We start from the raw sequence: 22,838 nt of genomic DNA, 5'->3' as shown, positions 1-22,838 counted from the left end.
GCCAAACCCTGGAGTGCAGCAGAGCCCCAGAGCAGAAAGAACAGGGCACTGTTTGCATCTGCATGACCCAAGGCCTCAAGCCTTTACTCTGGGATTCAGGGAGAACACCCTGATCCAGCTCCCCTCATTTGTACAGCACAGACCACATTTGTGGATAATCCTCACAGCTCTGCAGTGAGCACCTCACCCCCACCCTGGCTGCACTTGATGCCTCTGGTGCAGCTGGAGGGAGCATGGCTGGCAGGATCCTTGCTCACACAGGGGCTGAAGTGCAGGAAGAGGACAGCAAGGCAAGGCAGAAACTCAAACACGTGAACGTTCTCCCTCCCCCTCACCCTCTACCTTTGCCCCTGCCTCTCACTGTGCTCCCATCACGAGCGGCCAGACCTCCCCAGCATGATGTCGGGCATCAGGGGAGTGCTACAGAAAATCCTGATCCTTCTGCAGGTTACTCTGACTGTTGTTGTGGGCAAAACACTGATGATACTGTTCCCCAAGGCCATGAAAAGATATATCCTAAAGATGGGAGAAAAGAGCAGAATGAACCAGAATCCAAAGTTCAGCTACGAAAACTGGGGCCCAACTTTCTTCAGCTTCAAGTATTTGCAGTTTGTGCTGAAGGTGAAGTGGAAGAGGCTGGAGGATGAAGCCTATGAAGGACATCCTGCTCCCAACACTCCCGTGGTGACCCTCGGTGGGGAAGTTTGTCACCTCCTGGATTTCATGAAAGGTCAGTAACTGAGTAGCTGGGCTGGGTTTGCTGAGAGCATGAATGAGGAGATGCTGCTGAGGGAGCAGGGACAGGCAGCTGGCACTGGAGTGCATCATGTGCAGACCACCAGCACTCACCTGCTGGAGAAGATGCAGCACATTTACTCCAGCTGCTTCGTGGTTGTGAAAAACAACCTGCATTTATCACCCTGTCTATGCTATCCCTTCACACCACAGAGCTTTTGCAAGAGCTGGCTCTGCCTAGAAACGCTTTTTGCTGAAAGCCAAGGTAATAATTTGTTTTAGGGAAAGAAGGCCCAGAACTGAAACGTGTGCAATGATTCCTGAGTGTTGGCTGTCATTCCCTGTCCACACAGAAAATTCCACACCAGCCCCCTTAGCTAGCCTAAAGCCTAGAAAGCACACAGTGGGTTTTTCCTGATCTAAAGTGGCTGGGAATAAAGCAGAAGTAGCTGCTTTGTATTTTGTCCACTGCCTCCCACTGAGATCCCAGCAGAATGTGGAATTAATCATTAAGCTGCAGCCTCCATCCCCACGGGAGGGATTACATCCTTCTCTCACTCTGCTTCCCTAATTATATATAGATATTTATGTAGAAAATGGGCTGCAAATTCAGAGAAGAGATACATAGTATCTACAGGAAGGCACCACTGTTATTTAATTCTTTAGGATGTGGATCTATGTTAGCAGCAGCTTTTAAGTTAAGCCATGCCAGAAAGGTCTTGAACAAATTCAATGGAATTTAACATAACCAGACTAAAAGAGGTGCTTAAAAATCCTGCAAGCTCTCTTAAATCAAGGCCTTGCAAACAGATGCCAACACAAACACAGTACTGTGTTAATTTGTAAGCAAGTGCAGATACTTTTGCCAGTGTAAGATCAGTTCAATAATAATATATAACCAGAGTTCTGTTTGGACAGGAATTGCAGAAATACATTGAAAGCATGAAAGCCTGTGATGCATGACTGAAAAGTCTACAGTTTCCCCTCAGCTCAGCTTGAACTGACACACCTAAAAAAACCTGGACACGAAAAGGCACTGGGACTCTGTCCTCAATGCCCACCCCTGAACCACTGTCCCTGGATGACCTTGCAGAAGGCCACATTTGAGATTTTTGATGTTGCTGCATACCAAGGATCTCAGGGAGGCTGAAATACCCATTCTGGATCAGTAACCAATCCCAAAAATGTTGGTAACTTGCAAATTTGCTCTTGTGATGAGGAAAAGAGAAGCTGTGTGACTGCCTGTACTGGACAGGGTTCTCTCAGGTAAACTCTTTGCTGGATGCAGCACAGATAGAGCCAGGCTAGGAAAAACACCTTTATGCCTGCTTTGCAGAGATGCAGAGGTTCTGCTGCTGATTTTACTGATCTAGGAGAAGTTTATGAAGTCACTTAGTGTTGTACAAGAATCCCTCCACCAGAGGCTCAGTTCAGTGTATTTAATTCTGTCCTTCCTCCCCTCACTTAATCACAAAACTTTTTCTTTTTTTTTTCCCAGATAACCGACCTTTAATCCTGAACTTTGGAAGTTGCACCTGACCTTCATTTATGCTAAAATTTGATGAGTTCAACAAGCTCATCAAAGATTTCAGCTCAATAGCAGATTTCCTTATCATCTACATTGAGGAAGCTCATGCCATAGGTACATTAAAACACCACAGTGGTGCCAACCACAGCTTCAAACATGTCACTTCCTTTAGGGAAAAAAAGTGTGCCAGCAAAGGAGCTGCAAACGAGACAGGAATCTTCAAATCAAGTGGCAACACCACATCTAGGCAACAGTTTGTGTCCCTAATTCTCCTAAGATTCTACTTACACTTCTGACTTTACACTGAGTTACTCATGTCAAGGACACAGTTGTAGCTTTTAACAATTGCTTCTCAATGTTAGTACAGCTCCTTTTGGAAAGAGGAAGAAAAGACATTTCATAGAACAAAAGTTAAGTGTACAATGTGTTAACAGGACAAAAAATTAGTTTTTAGTATTTTCCAAGAACAGGATGCAGACTCCAATTTGAAAAATTTAGCAAGCAAACAAACCACACTTGTTTATCTACACTGGATTCTAAGTAACACATTGGCACTGGTTTTATCCCAGGATTAAATGTTTTTCTAAAACCTAACATTTATAGTTTTGTAGCAATATGTCATTTTCAACAACTGAGAATCTGTTAATGACTAAGTCAGTCATGAAACCCTTTTACTAGTTTCTACTTTACTGGGAAGAGTTGTGTGCCAGTGTTTGTTTGCATAGTTCTGAAAAACAAAGGTGTGTCCTGGCTCACATTTCGCTTCTCACAGACCTGTAATTTTGGTTTATAGGCTTAATGAGTACCATCAAACAAAATTAACACTGACAAACCTTACCCAATACATGTTCCCCACCTGGTGTCTTTCTAGGGTAGATCTATGTGGGAGAATTTCAGCTAAGATCCATCAAATATTTCTGAATCCAGGGCAAGAGGAAAATACAGTTTGATGAGGGAAAAAAAAAACAGATCTTGGGATCACTTATTGGAAAGCTATAGTGCTGCCATAATTTGAGGGGGGCTTTCACTTCATGGCAAGTTTTGATGTTAAGAATAAACTGCAAGATTCTTTTAACCTAGTTTTGGGATATGACACACAATACATACCCACTCTTGCACCTATTCAAAATCTTCACTGCTAAATCCCTTCCTTATTTGTTTTAGATGGATGGGCTTTTAAAAACAATGTCATTATTAAAAATCACAGAAGCCTTGAAGATCGAAAAATTGCAGCACAATTTCTTCAGAAAAGTCACCCTTTATGTCCAGTGGTTTTAGACACTATGGAAAACCTGAGCAGTTCAAAATATGCTGCGCTGCCAGAGCGACTCTACGTGCTTCAAGGAGGGAAGGTCATCTACAAGGTAAAAAATATCAGTAGCAATGAGCACAGTATAGAGAGATTTTTACATTTCAAGGTAACTTGAGACTGCTTTACATTTAACAGTCAGTATTTCATTCTGTTTGAGACCTAAACATTTCACAATGCACTGTAAATGTGGAGAGAAATGAAAATGCAGCAAAACCAGTCTGGGCCTTTATAATGTACATATTTGATGTACACCTCAGTCTTGCTCAAATATTTATCTTTTGGCTCACTAGTAACCCGAGGTACATCTAAGCTGTGAAATCCAGGAACACTTCCCACTTCCAGGATTCAGACATTGGCTCTGTCCCAGTGACACAGCAGGGTGTAACTAGTGCATAACCATCTCCCAGGGATGGCTCTAGTGGAAAGGGAGCCCAAGGCACACCTGCCCACCGTTCTGGTGCAGCTGCTGTGCTCTGAAGGATTTCTGCTCTGTCTGCTTGAGCATCCCTGTGTCATTTTATTCCCTTTGCAGGGAGGAGTGGGGCCTTGGAATTACCACCCCCAGGAAATACGTGCCATCCTAGAAAAACTGAAATAAAAAAGAAGACTTTGAAGCAAAAACTATTTGGACAGAGAAGTTCAAAAATAATTTATCACAGATCTACATCTAAGGAACAAAAAACAGAATTTAAAAACAGCCATAGAGACAAGAAGAAGAATGTTGTATATGCAAGTATATGCATTGTTGTATATGCAAGGAGCACCTGGAATGAGGTTTATTATGTTTGCCCAGAAACTTTCAGGTATCATCCCTACAACACCAACTTCTGTTCTGCAGTAAATTACTACTCTTATACCAAATTCAGTAATGTGGGAGCTGAGTCCATTGAGCTCTGGATACCAACATTTATATTTGTTATAAATATCCTGCAAGATAAACTTCAGGGTGGTGACATTTCCAAGAGTCCACTAGCATGCAAAGCAACTGATTTCACATTACTATACACATTGCATTTGTATATATAAAATGTTCCCTTTCACTGACTTCAGGAGGCTTCTGAGCAAGACAATCTCTATCAGCATCTGTTTCTATGAGTATTTGTTATGATGGTCCCAGCCTAAAGCACTGGTGGCTGTGACCTGATTCTAGAGAATATTTATAGAAACAAGGGACTGATGTATAATTATTAAAAGCCTATCAAAACACTTCATTTGGTTTCTGATTATTTCCATTCCTTCCCTGCCTCTCTCCCCCAGGTTATTTCTAAGCATTAGCAGACATTTATATTCATTCTAACAATCTCTGAGTTTGAGCTGATCAGAGAGTTAGCAACTTAAGGACTTCTGAAGGACTTGTTTGACAGTGGAAGTAATACATCCCACTTAAGTAGCTCAAACTTTTTTTCCTATTTAACTCAGAGTGCAAGGGAAATATTTTACAGGAAATTAAGTTTTAGTTAATGTATTATGTAAACCTGATACAAATACACTACCTTAAATGGACTCAGTTACGCTCAGGTGTTCCAGGCTGACAGTTTAGGTTACAAAATGAAAAAGCTGTTACTACAATTAATAACTGCACTGTGTTGTGGTTGGACTTGATGATCTTATTATCTGTATTCTTCTATCCTATTCCATACATTAAACCAGCAAGGAATATATACCACATCCATACCTTCCAAAACCACTTTAATACAAGGTTCTAATAATAAACATTTTCTGCAGTGCAGGTATTGAAATTTAACTTCCTTATAAAAAAATAAAGTGGGGGCCCAAACTTAAGCTGGGCTCAAGTGTTCTCTGCTGTGCCCTCTGCCATCACCCGGTGCACTGACACAAAGTGATCAAAGCCAGATTTGATGATGAAGCGCAAGTAAGTGGCTTGGAACTCAGGAAGCTGCAGAAGGAATAAAATGTCATTGCATCCTCTGTAGTAACAAAACCACCAAAGCACATTTGCAAAAGTTTGTTAAACACGAGGATCTGGGTACTTCAGGGTTCCTTCTTGAACTGCACATAAATCAAGTTCTTTGACCTGCAACTCAAAAAAATCCCATCACCTCCTGAATTCTGTAGCCTTAAAGGCAGCAACTGAAGGAGAGGAAATTGCCACATTTCTGGAAAGGGCCCTTGCACCTCATTAGGAGCACTAGGCAGGTACAATTTCATAGCATAATCTACAGAGGAGCAGCTGGGAAGTGCAATTTCACACCACAATCTACAAACTCCTCCCTTTAACACCAACTGAGCAATAATTGTAAATAGAGACACATTTGGTTTCTTTATGGTTTCTCCCCACTCAATCCAGACATGCCATTTCATGAACCACTACTGATGTACACTGCAAATACTCACTGTAAATTCTTCCATTTGGAGCTGTCCTTCTCTGTGCTGCAAATCTACAAAATATATTTTAAGGTAAACAATGAAGAACAATGTGCAATGCAGTGAAGTTTTCACTGGACTCAGAGTTCAAGTGAGTTCAAGGACAATTAATTTACGCTACATATAGACATTGTTCTTTTTTATTTTTACAGGTGATTTAAGAGAATACATTTTTGCAGTATCCCAGTCTGTGTATGTATATATACATCCCACTCATTACAGTGTTATAACAAAGTCACCCAAGAGGCACTAAAAAAAGCCAATCCCCAAGCCAAACAATCCAGGAAATGGCACTCTATCATACTATGTAAGCCTGTTTTTAATTTTTGGAACATAAAGTGCACAAGTAGCACTTTTAGCCCTTATACAGCAGTTTACTCTCTGAACTGCTGCAGAGACCAGCAGTTAAAAAATTCACTTAAATGTGACTGTTACATTAATGTCTAATAAAATAATCATCACCCCACACTTTACTCAACAAATAGATGAGGGGTTACAGTGATTCACTGAAAAAAACATTGCCCCCCAAAAAGCCCACAAACTCAGTCTTACCTTTTTCAACACATTGTTCAAAACCCACAGGGTCCTTAGATGTGCTTCTTTCAATCCTTAAGGTCCGCACTAAAATATATATCAATTCAAAATATCAACACAAGTTCTGATTCTTTATTGACACTGATATCTATTCCATCACTTTACAACCACAAAACACTTTCAGAGCATTAACTAATTTTTTTTTTCTCTACGCTATGGGGATTGTGGATACAAAGGACAATTGCTTTATGAAAATGAATCTTTATGCAAAATTAAATCTTTATGTAAATTAAATGTTTACAAATCTCTTAAAAGTGGCTACATACCGACTATGACACTACTGTGGGAACTTTTAAGGCACAGACACGCATTTTAATATAGCACATATTTCCTATGGCAAGACACAAAGTCTTACCCAAATAACACTGGATGGCGACTTTGCTGATTTTTACACATTTGGGAAATCCAATAATCAGTTCCTGTGGGAACATGCCCGTAGTCGTCCAAAATGTTTTGGAACTTCTGTAGAGAGAACAGAACAAAATCCTCAACTGAAGCTTTCCATCTATAACCATCTTGAATGAAATATACCACAGAAAAACATGGAGTGGAAAGGAAGGGGAAAAGCGGAGGGGAAGAAGGGTGGAAAAGGGTGGAAAAACAGGGGGAGAGCGAGGAAGGGAAGGAGAGGGACGAAAACGAATAGGGGAAAGAGGGGGGAAAGGAAGGGGGATGCATTTTTATTTGGGGTGCTTTCAGCAGGGCCCTGTACAAGGACGGGGCCGCTCTCTGGGGCGGCCCCGCACAGGATTGCGGCGGCGGCGGGCGCCGAGCTCTCCCGCCGTGCGGCGGCTCCAGCGGGAGGGCGAGGGCCGCGCCCGGCGGGCTCCGCTCCCGCCGCCCCCGCCGGCCCCGCCGGCCCCGCCGGCCCTCACCCGTCCGCCACGCTCTCGGCGGGGTGCTCGGCATCGCTGGACGTGGCCAGGACCAGCGCGGCCCCCGCCGAGCTCCGGCACCAGTCGGCGGCTCCCATCGCCCGCCGCGGCGCTGCCGCTCCCGGGCAACCGCGGCGGCTCCTCCCCTGCGGCCGCGGCCGCCGCGGGGAGCCGGGCCCGCCGCTGGCCGGGCGGGGCCGCCGCGGGGAGCCGGGCTCGCCGCTGGCCGGGCGGGGCCCCGCTGCCCCGGGCCCCGCTGCGCCCCGCCCGCCGCCCGCGGGCGCCGCGGGGCGGGAGCGCCGAGCCCCGGCCCGGCTGACGGCGCGGCCCCTCCCGGGGCAGGTAGGTGGCGGCCGGGGGGATCGGGGAACCAGAGGGATTCTGGCCTCCCTGCCCGGGCGGAGAGGGGCGGGGTGGGGACCCTTCCCCCGGTGCTCTTCCCCCGGTGCCCCTTCCCCCGGTGCCCCTTCCCCGGTGCCCCTTCCCCCTGTGCCCTTCCCCCGGCGCCCTTCCCCCTGTGCCCCTTCCCCCGGTGCCCCTTCCCCCGGTGTCCTTCCCCCGGTGCCCCTTCCCCCGGTGCTCTTCCCCCTGTGCCCGTTCCCCCTGTGCCCTTCCCCGGTGCCCCATCCCCCGGTGCCCCTTCCCCCGGTGTCCTTCCCCCGGTGCTCTTCCCCCTGTGCCCGTTCCCCCGGTGCTCTTCCCCCGGTGCCCCTTCCCCCGGTGCCCCTTCCCCCGGTGTCCTTCCCCCGGTGCTCTTCCCCCTGTGCCCGTTCCCCCTGTGCCCTTCCCCGGTGCCCCATCCCCCGGTGCCCCATCCCCCGGTGCCCCATCCCCCGGTGCCCGTTCCCCCGGTGCCCGTTCCCCCGGTGCTCTTCCCCCGGTGCCCCATCCCCCGGTGCCCGTTCCCCCGGTGCTCTTCCCCCGGTGCCCGTTCCCCCGGTGCCCCATCCCCCGGTGCCCTTCCCCCGGTGCCCGTTCCCCCGGTGCCCCATCCCCCGGTGTCCCTTCCCCCGGTGCCCTTCCCCTGTGCCCGTTCCCCCGGTGCCCGTTCCCCCGGTGCCCTTCCCCCGGCGCCCCTCGGGGCAGTGCCCGCTCACGGCGCACTCAGCCCCGGGCACAGCCCGATCCCTTCGCAGACCCTTCCCAGCTCCTCTCCGGGTTGGACCCGATCCCTTCGCACCCGGCTCCCCATCCGTCCTGGTACCCCCGGCCCCCCTGGGGCAGGGCCCGCTTGCCAGCCCCGCCGGCCGGGAGGCGAGAGGATCCTGTCCCTGCCCTGCCCCTCGCCAGGGCAGGTCTGAGCTCTCCTGCCCCCCCCAGACCCGCTCGCCAGCCAGAGCCCCCTGGCACCGGGGAAGGGGCGCCGGGAGATGCCCACCCTCCCCGGGAGGGAGGTTCCAGCAGGCTCCATTGCCCAGCTGCAGTCAGACATGTGCCCTCCTCTTCCTCCTTCTTCTCCTGCTCCTGCCTGCAGCAGAGCCAGGCCTGGTTGTGCGGGCACTTCCCACTCAACCCCTCTCCCGCTGCCCCTGTCTCCATCCCGGGCCTGGGATCTATCCCGGGGGTCTCAGCCAGCCCGGGGTCCAGCTCCCACTCGGATGGGGTGGGTGGTTTGGTGGCAGGCAGCTCACGCCCCTGCTCCACACAGCCTGCCCTCCTTGCTACGTGGCCATGCTCAGGGCTCTAAGGGGAGCTGCCAGCTTTGGGGGCTTCCCTAGGTCATGTTTTTGACTGTGGCTGTTCTTCACTTGTCTGTGATTTGTTTTTACAGAGCTGATCGAGGGGAATGTCGTACTGTCTCCACTCAGAAAGCCATTTGGATACTGGGCCAATATACGTGCGTGAAAATGGGAAGCTGCATGTGGTAAATCGGGGTGCAGGCAGCGTACAGAATGTCACTCCCAAAGCAAGACCTTTCAGTCTGTTTTCCAGAACTTTTTCAGTGGAGCTTTGCATGAACAGGGAGGATGATAGGGCAAGGAGGCAGAGGACTGATCATTTCATCTTCACCTACACCAAGGAGGGGAACCTCCGCTACTCGGCCAAGTCCCTCTTCAGCCTAGTGCTGGGTTACATTTCTGACAATGTAGATCACATTGACTCGTTGATTGGTTTCCCAGAGCAGATTGCTGAAAAGCTCTTTTCAGCAGCAGAAGCAAGACAAAAGTTCACAGAGCCAGTGACAGGACTGAGAGCTCTGCAGAAATTCACTGAAGCCTATGGCAGTTTGGTGCTGTGCTCACTGTGCTTGCGGAACAGGTAAGTGTGTCCCCTAACAAATCTTGTCTTCTGCTAGCACACTTCAAACTTCCCCTAAATTAAATTAAATAAAAATACATTTTAGCCTTACAACACCACGTAACATTAATTAAATGCCCTGAGCACTATCTGATTCTTGTGCTTTTATCCCATCCCTTTCCTACAAGTGAAGCTGTAGGTTTCATTTTAAGATACAAATCATAACAGAGGTAACAGACTGCCTCTGCTTTAACCAACAGGGGATCTTATATGGAAGATTAAACCTGCAACTATTTTTAACAATAATAATAACTTCTGTGGAAATCCGTGTGCTGAGTGCCTTCTCAGGTATTTCATGGGATGTCTCTTTAATTGCTGTTTAAAAGCTTTTCAACACACTTAGCTGACTGTACAGATAAAATACACCCCTGCAAATTGTTCAGGTTTACTAACTATAAGCTTTCTGATATGTCTCATTTTGAGGGCTCAGAAGAAGATACAGACTTGTTGGTAAGTTGCAGGCTTTAAAATCAAGCAGATTTTACCTTGTTACCACCCCATATTGGCTGTACTTTAACGAGGTCCTGATTACAGTTCGGCACTAGTTTTTCCATCTTCTCAGTGCCCACATCTTTAACTGAAAGAGTCTTGCCAAGTTTAAAACTGGATTATGTTTTTAAAGCCTTGCTCCTACTGAAGTCTTTCCCAGTAATAGAACCCTTCTCTTCCATCTCTACACTTGAAAAAGGGATGGTTTATCCAGTTTAAAATCAAAGTACTGGCATATTCATCTGAAGTACCAAGGGTGTTCTGAGCACAGTGGGAATGTTTGAGTAGAAGTCAATTATCCTTTGTTTTATCCTTTAAACCTTCTCCCTTTTTATCTCTAGCACAGATAATTTTATGGGCTTAATTTAGAAATTAAGCTACTTCTGGCATCTTTTGCCATTACAGAAAGCTGAGTTAAGCATCAAGTCTTTGAAATCCAGGAAGTAAGGCATTAAGGCATTTTCTGATGAATTTTATTTCTAAGAGCCCACTCTCCAGAACCCCCCTGAGCTAATAATCTCTCTCGAGAACTGGCTTATGCTCTGTTTATTGTGCTTTTTGCAGAGCCAAATTGCACAGGCAAGGGGTTTGAGTGGGGTGGTTTGAGGGGTACAATTACACTGGGATGATATTAAGGTCCTCTTGTTTGCATGGACAAAGAGGTGTTCTTGGAGGGATCAGGTTAATAATCACCCCCAGTATATGCAGTGAAGATGCTGACCTCAGGGTGTGTCTTGCCATGGGGAATACAAGGTAAATTCAGGAGGTATCAGTGAATTTGGAGCTTGTCTTGCCACAGGGACAGCAAGAGGTGACTGCAGGGGAGGTACTGAGGGCTACGTGCTCATTACTGCATACTCATGCCTGCCATTCTTCAGTGGTTTGTTCCCATCTCTGAACCTCCTACTGAATAGCTCCAGCACAGATGTTTGCGTGGCTGCTGAGTGAATCACACCAGGGAACCAGCACAGCTGAAAAAAAACCCAGAGTAACTGCTGCCTCAGCTCTGGCCAGTCCTGGACTTCTACCTCTACTCAAGCATTTTATTGACATATATAAAAACTAAAATTTTGCTACTGAAAGGCTATCCTGTCCTGTTTAAAATCCATGTTTGAGGTGGATTTTAAACCTGGATGAATGTGGGTTTGTCTGTACCTTTCCTAGGAAGAGCAGTTTGTGAAACTGACTATAAACTGAGACATTTTGCATTATTCTGAAATAATACAGCAATAATCTGTAAAGAAGCTCCTAACAGCAATATTTACAAGTTGAATCAAATCTAAACCATGACAGTGATTTAAGGAGAAGACTGGGAATTCAGACTTGTGTGCCAGCTGCACATAAAGAGGTACTTAGTGCAGCTGGGTAATTTCTGTCAATTTTCGCATAGGTACTTGGCAGAAACGAGTGCATTGTGCTTATGGCACTTGGGGATGTGGACTTACATGCCTGAGCACTGAGGGCTTTTTTTTTTTTTTTTTTTTTTGGCTTTGCAGGTACCTGGTTATCTCTGAAAAGCTTGAAGAAATTAAGTCTTTCCGGGAGCTGACGTGTTTGGATCTCTCCTACTGTAAACTTGGAGATGAACATGAGCTGCTGGAACACCTCACCAAAGAGGCCCTGTCTAGGTACCAATTTCTTGAGCTAAAAATGACTCTTTCCTACCACTAAGCAGTTCAAAGAATCAGGCTGAGACTTTAAAGGGAAGTTTCACAGACTACGGAGTGTAAGGTTGAAGATTTTGGTTGTTCATAAAACCTGTTCTGTAGGTAAACAAAATACAGAATTTATTGTGCACAAAGCACATACTGAATCATAAAAAGTACTAAAATTATGCAAGATAATTTACTAGCTCATGTTTTATATAAACTTTTTATAATTTTTATTGTCTAGGTAAAAAATGCATCTTTAACATTTGGAACAGTTTTACATTTCCTATTTTAAGGGGGAACTTTTTCAGCCAGATTTTTAACCAAACTAGTGTTCTACATTAAGATTTCTGCAAGCAGGATGTTGATTATTTGGTTAGTTAACATCTCAAACCAGTAAATTTTGTAATTTTCTTGTGTACAAAAAACTGATGAGTAGATAATTTTGGAAGCATTAGGTAGGATGACTGCTAATTAAGGATATTATGTTACTGTAAGATTTTGGTGCATTTTGCATCAAGGTTTTATCTTGAAGTGCTCTGAAGAGCACTTAAATGTGATGTTTCTTCCTGAGTTTTGTTAATCTGTTATACAACCTCATTATTTTCTTAAAATCATTGCTTATGATCACTTATTGAATCTGTCCTCTCGGTTTGCCAAGCATTTTCTTCGTTTTGAGTGCATTTCAGTTTGGCAGCCTTGGTATAAATAACTTCAGGGTATAAAGAAGCTTATTGTCTCTGTTGGCAAACGTTTGGCTCTAGAATCAGTTTGTCACTGGAGCTGTGGGCATGGCTGCTCAAGTGGTGCTTCTGTTGAGCTAGCAGGGAAATGTAAAGATATTTGTTACTCCTGCTAACCCAGGCTCCTTCCTCACTGCTTTTTACAGTGAGCCTGTAGGGGCTGGCACAGGATGACCCTTCTGACACAGAGTTGTAGGACATTTTCTAAAACTCTGAGAAACAATGGCCATAAATTCCATGTTTGTATCTCTGCTGGCAGTGTGGAAAGGCTTCTCCTGAAGGACAACTCCCTGTCAGATGCCGGCCTGCGCAGGATGACAGCGCCCGTCCGCGTGCTGAAAAAGGGGCTTGAGAATCTGCTGGTGCTGGACTTGTCCTGTAAGTGCTGCATGGTCCCATGACACAAAGATCCTGTGTCCTTTCTGATAAAGAATTTACCCTCCTTAGCACTGAAGGAATATGATTAATTTGTTGATTCCCATGAGCCAAGTGCTCAACCCCAGATCTCACCAGCAGCCTCCCAGAACGCACAGGGCAGACCTGAGGTCTCAGGCATTTGCTACTCACATAAATACTTTTAGTAGTTTGAGAATTGGTATTGTAAATATTTGTATTTTGATAATTAGAGCGGCAAAGTCAGTTTTGTTCCAGTATTAGCTTTTGGAACAAATACTTCCATGGTATTTTAATAATCTTTTTCCACATCATGAAGCCTACTTGATTTTATGTGGCCTTACAGGTAACCCTAAAATCACAGATGTGGGAATTGGATACCTTCTTTCTTTCAAGAAACTGAATTGTTTGGACATTTCTGGGACAGGTCTCAAGGTAAAAATCATCTGAAAAAGTTTACTGGACAAGTGTAATAAAAATTCTTGCCTTCTGACTACTTTATTTCCCTTTTTGCCCAGGATGTTGATGCTGTCATAAAGCGGCTTCAAATGCAGATAGGCCTGGTTCACTCAAAAGTGCCTCTGAAAGAATTTGATCACAGTAACTGCAAAACAGAGGGATGGGCAGAGCAGGTAAGGAGGGGTTAAACCTGCTGTACTCTCTAAAAATTTGTCTTCTAGAATACAAAATCGCTGAATAGGAAAGAACAAGGGATGGAGCTGTTTCCAATGATATTTCTGTAAATTTTACAAGACACATTTTAACTGCTTCATCTGCTCTTTCAGACAGTTCTGCAGTGGGAGCAGGCAGTTACGGAGGCCATGAAGCCCCAGGACAACTTGAGATCCAGAGTAGCAGCTCTTCGCTTCTGTACGTAACTGCATGGACACCACAGGGCTGATTTATTTTCTTTTCTACAGGGACTATTTCCATACTCTTTTGGGTTATGGTACAAATAGCATCTCAGGTGTGCAATTTCAGCCCTTTGTGTAACTTCATTACAATGTACTTGAGTTTTTTTCGTTTGTAAGACTCCTGGATAATTCAAGTACAGCACATAGACAACAACTGAGTTTTTTCCTTAAAATTCTGAGTCCAAAATATAAATGGTATTTTTTTCTCTGCACATTTCCAAGCTGGCTTGGTGAAAACAATTTGTACCACAAAGTTATGCATTTTAAAGCATAATTCTCTTTTTCCCAAAATCTAAACTTGATTTTTTTTTTTTGCTTGTAGACGGCAAGACACGCAGAATAGAGGAAGTAGTCAAATGTACACTGGTCGAGCCAGAAACTAAAGCATCTGGAAACTTGCAGTTTTATAAGGAAAACGTTGAAAATTGCCATTTACCTTTGAAAAAGGAGGTTGCAGGCAGCCATGAATTAAAGAACAATAAAAAAAGAGCTTTGGCTGAACAAGAGAGAGAAAGGACTTCCAAACAGAAGCATCTGTGCCTCACTGTGGAGGACTGGGATTTGTTAAATACCTACTGAGTCAGAAAGAAGTGGGTCTTTTGTTTGTTGTTCTCTTGCTGATGACAGGATTTGGACATATTGAGAGGGAGTGACAAAGAACTGTTAAATCTGATTGCTGTGACATGCCTGTGTATAACCTGTGCTGGGGGAGAGATAGAGACAAGAAGATTGGTAATGCTACTGTATATTTTCAATACATAATAATTTTTTCAAATAAAGTTTTTGTTGTCATCCTTAACTAACTCTCCTGGTGAAGGTATTTGTCACCAAAACAGCTGGTCCTATCCCTGCTCCTCTCCTGCCTCTCGAGAGGCAGGACACAGATCACTGCAGCTCACCTGAAATGAAGCTGCACTGGGCTTGTCAAGTGCCATGGGATGTTTACAGTGCTGCTGGAGCAGAAACCTCAGCCTGAAAGCACAAGCTGTGCTGATGGGGCTGTGCAGAGGGAGGGAGCACAAAGGATAAGCACAGACCTCTGGGAAGGGAGGCAGAGGCAGTAACACCTCACCAGCAGCCATTGCAGAAGCCCAAAGTGGAACACAAGTCCCCTTTCTTTCTCATTTTAGCCCAGGAAATGAGAGCTGGAATGAGGTTACTGTAGAGATTATGCTCTGCAGTTGTAATATATTCTCCCTTACAAGCAAATTCACTGCATTTCAGATAATTCTGTGGTTTAAAACCCATTTTCAGTGTGCCTTTAATACACTAACTGTGCTTCTCCATCTGGAAACACTGAGGGGCATTTATAATTCAAATATTAATTATGCAGGTCAGCTGTAAATCACCTGGACACTCAGACCTGGTCTGTGTTGGTCTGTGCAGCTGCAATGTGCAGGTAACTGTTAAACATTGAACTCCTGCCCTGAGTCTTTCCATCAAAACTGGCTGAGGTGCACGGGGCTCATCAGTGTCTTCTTAGGCCTCACGAGGCCAAGGATTTTCTACAGCTTTCCCCTACTAGTGCTTCTTCAGAGGGTGTCTTCCTTTTACACTGGTACAGTTTACCATAATTCATCACCAAGAAAAGCAGCACGTCCTTGGAAATCAGGAAGAGGCCAAGAAAATGAACTTCAGCTCAGAAATGCCTAAAGAATAAAACCCCTTTGTTGTCTTTTCCTTACTGCTGAATTTTCCAAAGAAAAGGACTACACACAAACAAAACGGGAACACTTGCACTGAAATCCTACTTTCTTTTCCCAGAAACTCAAAGCTATTAATACCTTCCCCTGACAACTACATCAGCTCTCTTCTGAGACAGATTATGGCACAAATTGTGACTCAAAACAGTGGCTCAGTGGGGAGGAAGATGTGCAGTCTTCCTCCTCAAGCTGCCTCTGGTGCAATTGCCACCATGGAATTTTTGGCCACCCCTTCCACCATTGGAGACATGCACATTTTTTAACCAATCCTAATTTTGCCAAACTCTTTACCTGGGCCCTGTGTTGAGCATGAGGGTTCCTATATATATATTTTTTTAACAGCTGATTAGTTCAATCCTTACTGCACTGGGATGACATTTGATAGGCACAGGGAAAACAAGCTGTGCACCCTGGCCAGGCCTGGACAGAGACAGGTGAGTAAAAGCAGCTTTAACATTCCCCCATGCAGAGTTTTGCCATCTCGTTCCAGGCAGAGTGTGAGTCACAATACTGTAAAGCTATTTATAAAAAGATCTCTCAGATTTCCAGCTATATCCCAGTGACAAATTAGAAGCAACATTCACCATTGATCTGAGTTACAGTGACAGGCAGAGCTGCAGATCACAGGACTGAGAAGAAATGAGTGAACAGGGGTTTATTTTTAAATATCTGTGACCTGAGGTGGCAGTGGCAAGAAGATCACCTCATGGGGTTTTTTTGGACCTAGAAAAGTAAGAGTACTCACTGTAAATGTGGGGTTTTCCTCAATGTTTTAGACACAGATGAGATTTTCAAAGAAGCAGAATAAAACCTCATCTTTCTTAAATTTCAGTGTCATGTTTGTACCTATAGCCTGAGGACTGCTTTGAAGGCTTGGCTGCCTGCTTGTGCCCTGCTGGCAGAGGAACAAAACCAGCAGCAAACAGATCCAGAGTCACCCCACACCACCCTGGGAGCAGCACCTGATTTTCGGCTGCTCTCTGCTCCAAGGCTGAGACTTCCTTTTCCTTCTTTCTTTGCCAAATTCAGTGAGAGCCACTCCAGCTCCACGGCTGTTCTCAACCTGATGTTGCAAAAACTGCACAGCCCTGGGTGAAGAGCAGGTTATTTACACACTGGTTCCTGCCCTGGGTGTCAGGGACAGCTACTCTGTCCCAGGGACATAATTTATCCCCCAGACCGTGAAACTTCTCCAGTTTTCCATGCCATTACAGTCTCTGTGCTGGCCTTCATGGTTTGAGAAGAGAGCAGGAGGTAGCCTGAGCAGCATCTCCCCATGGTGTCACTCCCAGCACAGCATTCCCACGGAAGTGTCCCAGGAGCATCAACACAGATCCCTCAAAGTCACCGCTGAAACCACCTGCAGATGTGTTCTGAGCCCAGACAGAAGCTTCTCCTCCTGCCAGTGAAGATCAGACTATGAAGGTGTGCTCACCTCACCCCAGCCAGCTCCTGCTCCCCGGGGCAGCTCTCAGCGTGGCTGCCTGCAGAGGCCCCAGGGTGGGCACAGAGGAGGAGCCCCTGGCCCAGGGCTGGGAAGCATCTCCAGCCCAGCATCGAGTCCGTGCTGCCCAGGAAGGAAATGTCACTCCTGGCAGCTGTCCCACAGCCAGGGTCCAGCTGAGGGCTGCCACAGGCCTCGGTCCCTGCTCGGTGTCACTGCGCTGCTGGGGAGGATTTGCTGGGGCTGGAGCTTCCCGAGCAGGTGGCAGGGCAGCACCCTGAGGCTCCAGGGTGACCGGGAAGCAGCCTGCCAGGATTCAGGCTGTGCAGACGAACTCGTCGGACCAGTCCAGGCAGTGCTGGGCTCCATCCCGGCACAGCCTCCTGGGGATGCAGGAGCAGAACTGGAAGTGCACGGGGCTGCAGCTCCACCAGCCCGGCCCGCACGGGGGGCAGGCGGCCGCTGGGAAGGACAGAACAGAGGGAACTGAAATGCTTCTGCTGCACTGACCCCCTCCCTCCTTCCTTCCACGGGTAAAATCCTTTCATCCCCCAGCAGAAAAGCTGCTGGTCACAGCCCTGTGACTGTGAGCCCACCAAAGCAGACGCCGGCTTGGTGTTACCTGTCACAACCAGAGTGTGACATTGCAATGACTTCCATGGCAGAGAAGCCAACCTGGGGGGAACAACTAACTGTAATTTCCCCTCCCCCCCCTTTTTTTTTGTCCAAAAACCATGGGGATGACTTAGGAGCAAATCTGCTGCTCGTTTTAGCAAGACTCAGCTCCTGCACAGCTTGGAGATCCACCCATCTGCTGACCAGCTACCAAAGGCCAGTTTGAATGGTTGCTACTAACTACAGCCACACATCCTGGTGAAACTGCTCCACATCAGCAAGCCACGGAGGAAAAGCCATTTTTGGGACTGGGAACAAAGCATAGAGCCTTTCCTCTCTCAGGTGGCACCAGACTTTGATGCAGAAGCCTGGGCAGCAAGGGGGACTGAGCCTGCATGGTTCACACTCCCACCCCATCCCAGCCATTCTGTGTTTCAGTGGTGGGTGCCAGCCTCCAGGCATTTCCAGCAGCATCCACCAGCACCACACCTGTAGAAGCTGTTGCCACCCATCAGCAGAAAAGCCAGGAGCCAGCAGACAGACTTACAGCCCCACGTCTCGTCAGAGCAGTCCCCGCAGTCGTTCATCCCGTTACACCTCTGGTCAGCATAAACCCAGGATCTGGGGTTGCTGCAGTAGAACACCAGGTATCCTGGGAGGCTGTGGGGCAAGTCACCTGCGAGGGCACACACACAGGACTGCTCAACTCCCCCAGGCACAGACACACTGGCTAAAACAGGGATGGCATCCACCAAAGGCTGCTGCCAGGACACTTCCCCTGCAGTATCAAATGAACATGAGCAACGGGGAAGCTCTGTCATGGCACACAGGAAGGCTGCCCCAAATTCTGCTTTTTTTAGTTTTTCCCCCAGGGTGACTAAACTAAATTACCCATGTAGGCATACAGCTTCACTGATGGAGGAAAACTACATCATGGTTTAAAAATAAAACCCTAGGAAGATCAGACGAGCTTGGAGTCTTTAATTCCTGGCATTCCTGCCAGGTTTTGGGCAGTGCCACCTCTCAACATCTGCCCTACAAAGACTCTATCAAGCCTATCTGCTCACACAGGCAGCCAGAAGCACAGAGCAGGGTTAGAGGAACCCTGGCTGCTGTCTCACGACTGAAAGACCAGTGCAGGGGAGATGCTCACAACAAAACCACTCACCACAGAGCTGCTCCTGCTCATCCTCTCCGTTCCTGCAGTTGCTGACTCTGTCACAGACCCAGCTGGCTGGGACACAAGTCACACTGTCGTCACACAGGAAGCCTGTCCTGTTATTAGGGGCCGTGCAGAAGCGGTTCACTGAGGGGAAAGCAAGAAAACCTTTATTTTCCAGCATTTTTGTGATACGAGGAATAGATCAAAGGGAGTAAAGGGGGATTTCTGAAATTAACTTTATGTTCTGGAAATAACCAGGGGTCAGGATTAATTTCTGGTAGGTTCATGGCAGAATCTGAAAACCACACCAGTAGTCCTAAGCATGACAGTGCTACCCAGAGTTATGCCAGCCCTACAGAGCAGATCAGCAGAGCCAGGGAATGGCTGGTGGCCATCTGGGCTGAGCAAATCTGGTACAGCTGTGCTCATGCAGCACCATTTCTGCCTCCCTTACTGAAAAAACAGCCACTCTTGGGATACAACCTGGTGTCCGTGGCAGGAGTGCCAGGGCTGCCACCCCCGAGGCCACGGCGGCCACGAGGACGAGCAGCACCACGGCAGAGATGCAGAAGTGTCTCTGTGAGCAGCCAGTGCAGGCACCACATGGATGGCAGCGGCCTGGGGGAGGCAAGAGAGAGAGTGAGGGGCTGAGGAAGGGTCTGGGGTGTTTCAGAGGGGAACAGTGCAGGGACACGAGGCTGAGGTTTTGGGGTTTCTGCACGCAAGGCTGGTGGGGGCTGCTGGGGGTTAGGGCTTGATAGCTGGGTTTAAAGAGCCAAACTCCACCATTAAACACCTCCTCAGAGGGAACTTTGCTGCTTGCAGTGTGGAAGAACTTGTGCTGCTGCTACAGAGCACTGGGGTGGAATGGCACAAACCCCACATCTCCATGGAGCTCATCCCGTGGGCTCGGATGCAGAAGGATGAAGGACAAACCCCTGCCCACCCCCGTGGGACAGCAGTGACACTGAACCACACAGGGCAGGCTGGTGTAAGGCTGGGGAAGGTGCCCTCCCAGAGCCCATAACAAAACTCCCCAAGAGGTAAAATTTCATTTTACAGCACTTCAGGCTTTCTGCCCCGAGCAGGACTCACACTCGCATGGAATGAGGCTGGATGATCAGCACAGAACGGTGAGAAGGAACTGAAGAGCTGCCCTTTCCCTCCCTAACAACATCCCCAGGGCACAGCAACCTCCCAGGGACTCCAGCTCTCAGAAAGGCAGGTACATAAATCAAACCAACTGCAGAAACTAAAGGCCAATCCCACAGTCACTGCAACACAATGGTAGCACAGGTGAGCACCTGCCCTCACCTCAGCAACCTGCACCTGCAGCTTTGCCTCCAAACCAACAGGGTATTTTCCTCCATTCCTTCATATTCCCTGAGCAGTAGCAAAAAATATTGGTGTGGTCATCTCAGAAACATGTAACCAGTCACTTAAGACAATCCTGCCTGTACCATTGATTTCGGTATATCTGAACTTTAAAATCTTTAAATAGAATTTTAAAAAGCTTTCAGGAACAGAAAGAACTTTTCAGATAGTATTGTCTTAGCTGTGCTTTGTGTTTGCTTAGTTGTTTAGTGTTCAAACTCAAGGGAAGGGACAGCCTTTGCTCAACAGCAAAAGGATCCTGATTCCAGCAACCTCCCCCTCTGTCACGCTCAAGCAGGAGCCAAACAGAGAAGATTTCAGCTCAAAAGAGAAATGGTGAATTATAGCATGTCTGTGTCTACAAAATACCTCTGACTACAAAGCACAACAATTACAAACAAACTTGAGTATAAAATAATGGAGGTGATGAAATGTTGCAAGCTGATCTTCAGGCTTGCTACTTGGTTCTGTTTGATCTCACCTCATCCTTCAGAATATGGGCAAAATTTGCTGAAGTTTGGCTATTAAGACATAGGGAAAGGCCACAGCAAACTCATTACAAGCCTTTCTGTGACAGACAAGGATCACCTATGATACCATTACACATATGACTGCCAGCTCCAGGACAACACAGAACACCTGAAGTTTATTAATTTCATAGTCTGGACATTGCACTACATAGAAAGAGGGAAAATCAGTCCAAACAGACTATAAAGAGTGGTTGTAATTTATATTACATTGATAGTTTCCATTGATTTATACTTTAATAATAGAACTCTGCATTTTATTCATTACCTCTTTCTCCAGAGAAGGACTCTGTTGAACCAAAAGTAGCTACATCACTGTTTCTCTAGAAGGAAAGGGATAAAAGGGATTTACAGAATCCCACAGCCACACAAACTTCACCTTTCTAATTTTCACATCTTACCCAGGAATACCTCATGTACTCCATTATTGTTACACACAAGCAAAAATTGCCTCGGTGAAAACATGGCCCACCTTTAATTCCCAAACAATCAATCATATCCCTTTTTAAACCTTAATTACCCATTTGTAAAACAAATACTAACCAAGTCCAGCACTTTATATCAACTCTTTTGTATCAAGGTAGGTAGAAATAACTCAAAATCTCAGAGAAAGCAGTGATAAAGAGGTCAGGCAAACAGCACTGGCTCAAGGACACAAGTACTTCAGGGAGCAGCTGTATGTAGGATTTTTCTGAAGAACTGTACCTGGGGATGAGTTTTGTTCATGCTTCCCAGAGCTCCAAGGACCACAGGGAGTTCTCTGCACCTGAGCACAAGCGAAGTTACCAGGATACAAATCCAACAGAGGCAGGAGAGCAAGGAGAGCACCTCACAGACAGGAGGGGACTGGCAGGGCAGTGCTGAGCCTCTGCTCAGTGAAAGCCAACAACAAACCTCTCATTCTTCTTGTCTCAAACATGGTTTCGCAACAGGACATTAGGCAGCTCAGAGTAAACAGAGATTTAGGAAGTGAAGCCCTGCTGACAGGTTGGAAGACAAGCACTCACCTCTAGCTCATGCTGACTGCATTTATCCCTGTGGTCATGGAAAACCTCTTCAAAGTAGAGCTTGAGGGAAATGAAAGTCTCATCTTCCTGAAAGTCTCCTTTCTCCACACCTCCTTCCCAAGACAGAGCTGTCACATTGCCCTTGTGGCAGCACCAGCCCAGGCTCCTGCCAGGTGATGAGATCTCAGGAGAGCTGTGCAGGGCACAACCATCTGGAACAGCTTCCTTGCTTGGGCAATGAGCACAGGCACAGGAAATCCTCCAGGCTCCTTTTTTATTTGAGTGCTTGAATTTCCAGGCCTCCAGGAAGGCTTAGCAGCTCAGCCTGCAGCAAACATGAACTGACAAATACATTGGAGCTTTCTAAACTGGCTGCAGGTCTCAGCACAGCTCCCACAGAGAGTTTTACAGCTTCAAGGATGAAATTTCACGAGCAGGCAGCTTTTACATGGGGATAATGGGGAGAAAAAGCATCAAGTTTTTGAGGAGCCTGGGTTATTCTTGCAAGAGGGTCCACAGGACTCAAGTGCTTCCAAATTGTTGCCACCCCACAGGCCACGACTCCTCCTCAAGCAAGACAGTCCCACCAGGCTGTGGAAAGAGGCTGGCAGCCAGATTGTCTCTGAGCTGGCATTGCCTTGAATTGGCTCAAAGCACCACGTAATGCCTGACAGGGAGGAACAACTGCAGCTCTCCAGCTTCCCTCTCCATCCCCACACATAACACCACCGCCAATTATCTGGAGTCAATGCACTCTTCATGGCCAGGGCATCTCCAGCCCTGCCCTCACCGACCAGCCAGAATTAAACACACTCCTGCAGGAGTTCCTCCTTCAGTACAGCAGCATCAATTTGGCCAAAACAGAAGCTTCTGACAGGAATACCTCACTACTAAAGGTGGTGCTAGAAAACTCCTGTTTCAAGAAGGATTTTGGGTGAAAACATCCAATACCAAGCAGCAAACAGTCTGCAAGTCTGGGCAGCCACTGCAATGTGGAAAAATGTCAGACTAAGCAGATCTTAAGTTCTGGATCTCTTGCTCTTTAAAGAAGAAGTTTTAGTTTCTAATCAGATTTGATACAGGACTATTTT

General features: G+C 46.8%; 4 protein-coding genes across 5 annotated transcripts; 2 read left to right on the top strand and 2 right to left on the bottom strand.

The window, feature by feature from the left end:
- Positions 1–312: 312 nt before the first annotated feature.
- Positions 313–4,786, top strand: DIO1 (iodothyronine deiodinase 1). Its single transcript, XM_021529696.4, has 4 exons — positions 313–730; positions 2,234–2,377; positions 3,428–3,627; positions 4,108–4,786. Exons 1-4 carry the CDS (start codon positions 397–399, stop codon positions 4,171–4,173), a joined length of 744 nt encoding a protein of 247 aa, XP_021385371.2. The 5' UTR covers positions 313–396; the 3' UTR covers positions 4,174–4,786.
- A 461-nt stretch (positions 4,787–5,247) lies between these two features.
- Positions 5,248–7,573, bottom strand: IFT25 (intraflagellar transport 25). The gene is made up of 5 exons (XM_021529707.3): positions 7,430–7,573; positions 6,910–7,016; positions 6,513–6,581; positions 5,931–5,974; positions 5,248–5,472 (listed from the first exon to the last, which is right to left on the bottom strand). The coding sequence occupies exons 1-5, from the start codon at positions 7,525–7,527 to the stop codon at positions 5,365–5,367; spliced, it is 426 nt and encodes a 141-aa protein (XP_021385382.1). The 5' UTR covers positions 7,528–7,573; the 3' UTR covers positions 5,248–5,364.
- A 141-nt stretch (positions 7,574–7,714) lies between these two features.
- On the top strand, positions 7,715–14,718 carry LRRC42 (leucine rich repeat containing 42). Of its 2 annotated transcripts, none has more exons than XM_021530422.3 (8): positions 7,715–7,771; positions 9,201–9,688; positions 11,713–11,844; positions 12,868–12,986; positions 13,348–13,436; positions 13,520–13,633; positions 13,787–13,871; positions 14,238–14,718. In XM_021530422.3, the coding sequence occupies exons 2-8, from the start codon at positions 9,216–9,218 to the stop codon at positions 14,492–14,494; spliced, it is 1,269 nt and encodes a 422-aa protein (XP_021386097.2). In that variant the 5' UTR covers positions 7,715–7,771; positions 9,201–9,215; the 3' UTR covers positions 14,495–14,718. The 2 variants fall into 2 exon arrangements, with proteins under 2 accessions (XP_021386097.2, XP_085442350.1); XM_085586224.1 differs by having other exon boundaries at positions 7,715–7,842.
- A 1,396-nt stretch (positions 14,719–16,114) lies between these two features.
- Positions 16,115–21,628, bottom strand: LDLRAD1 (low density lipoprotein receptor class A domain containing 1). Its single transcript, XM_077785346.2, has 6 exons — positions 21,446–21,628; positions 21,009–21,063; positions 19,323–19,457; positions 18,846–18,983; positions 18,225–18,353; positions 16,115–17,524 (listed from the first exon to the last, which is right to left on the bottom strand). Exons 1-6 carry the CDS (start codon positions 21,464–21,466, stop codon positions 17,379–17,381), a joined length of 624 nt encoding a protein of 207 aa, XP_077641472.2. The 5' UTR covers positions 21,467–21,628; the 3' UTR covers positions 16,115–17,378.
- Between the last annotated feature and the right edge of the window lie 1,210 nt (positions 21,629–22,838).

The sequence above is a fragment of the Lonchura striata genome, chromosome 8, assembly GCF_050655825.1.
Source record: "Lonchura striata isolate lonStrDom1 chromosome 8, ASM5065582v1, whole genome shotgun sequence".
Taxonomy (NCBI): Eukaryota; Metazoa; Chordata; class Aves; order Passeriformes; family Estrildidae; genus Lonchura; species Lonchura striata.
Note: the sequence above shows the minus strand (reverse complement) of the source record. Positions and strands in the feature narration are given on the sequence as shown.

What these genes read in the sequence shown, in the direction of transcription:
- IFT25 (XM_021529707.3), bottom strand. Translation starts at nt 7,527, where the DNA reads ATGGGAGCCGCCGACTGGTGCCGGAGCTCGGCGGGGGCCGCGCTGGTC. An exon ending in GCCGAGAGCGTGGCGGACGG is followed by an intron (nt 7,017 to 7,429) that starts GTGAGGGCCGGC and finishes TTCTCTCTACAG; the next exon opens with AAGTTCCAAAACATTTTGGA. An exon ending in CGCCATCCAGTGTTATTTGG is followed by an intron (nt 6,582 to 6,909) that starts GTAAGACTTTGT and finishes TATATATTTTAG; the next exon opens with TGCGGACCTTAAGGATTGAA.
- LRRC42 (XM_021530422.3), top strand. Translation starts at nt 9,216, where the DNA reads ATGTCGTACTGTCTCCACTCAGAAAGCCATTTGGATACTGGGCCAATA. An exon ending in TTTCTGGGACAGGTCTCAAG is followed by an intron (nt 13,437 to 13,519) that starts GTAAAAATCATC and finishes CTTTTTGCCCAG; the next exon opens with GATGTTGATGCTGTCATAAA. An exon ending in AGTAGCAGCTCTTCGCTTCT is followed by an intron (nt 13,872 to 14,237) that starts GTACGTAACTGC and finishes TTTTGCTTGTAG; the next exon opens with ACGGCAAGACACGCAGAATA.
- LDLRAD1 (XM_077785346.2), bottom strand. Translation starts at nt 21,466, where the DNA reads ATGAACAAAACTCATCCCCAG. An exon ending in GTCCTTCTCTGGAGAAAGAG is followed by an intron (nt 19,458 to 21,008) that starts GTAATGAATAAA and finishes TGCCTCCCCCAG; the next exon opens with GCCGCTGCCATCCATGTGGT. An exon ending in CTCTGACGAGACGTGGGGCT is followed by an intron (nt 17,525 to 18,224) that starts GTAAGTCTGTCT and finishes TGTCCTTCCCAG; the next exon opens with CGGCCGCCTGCCCCCCGTGC.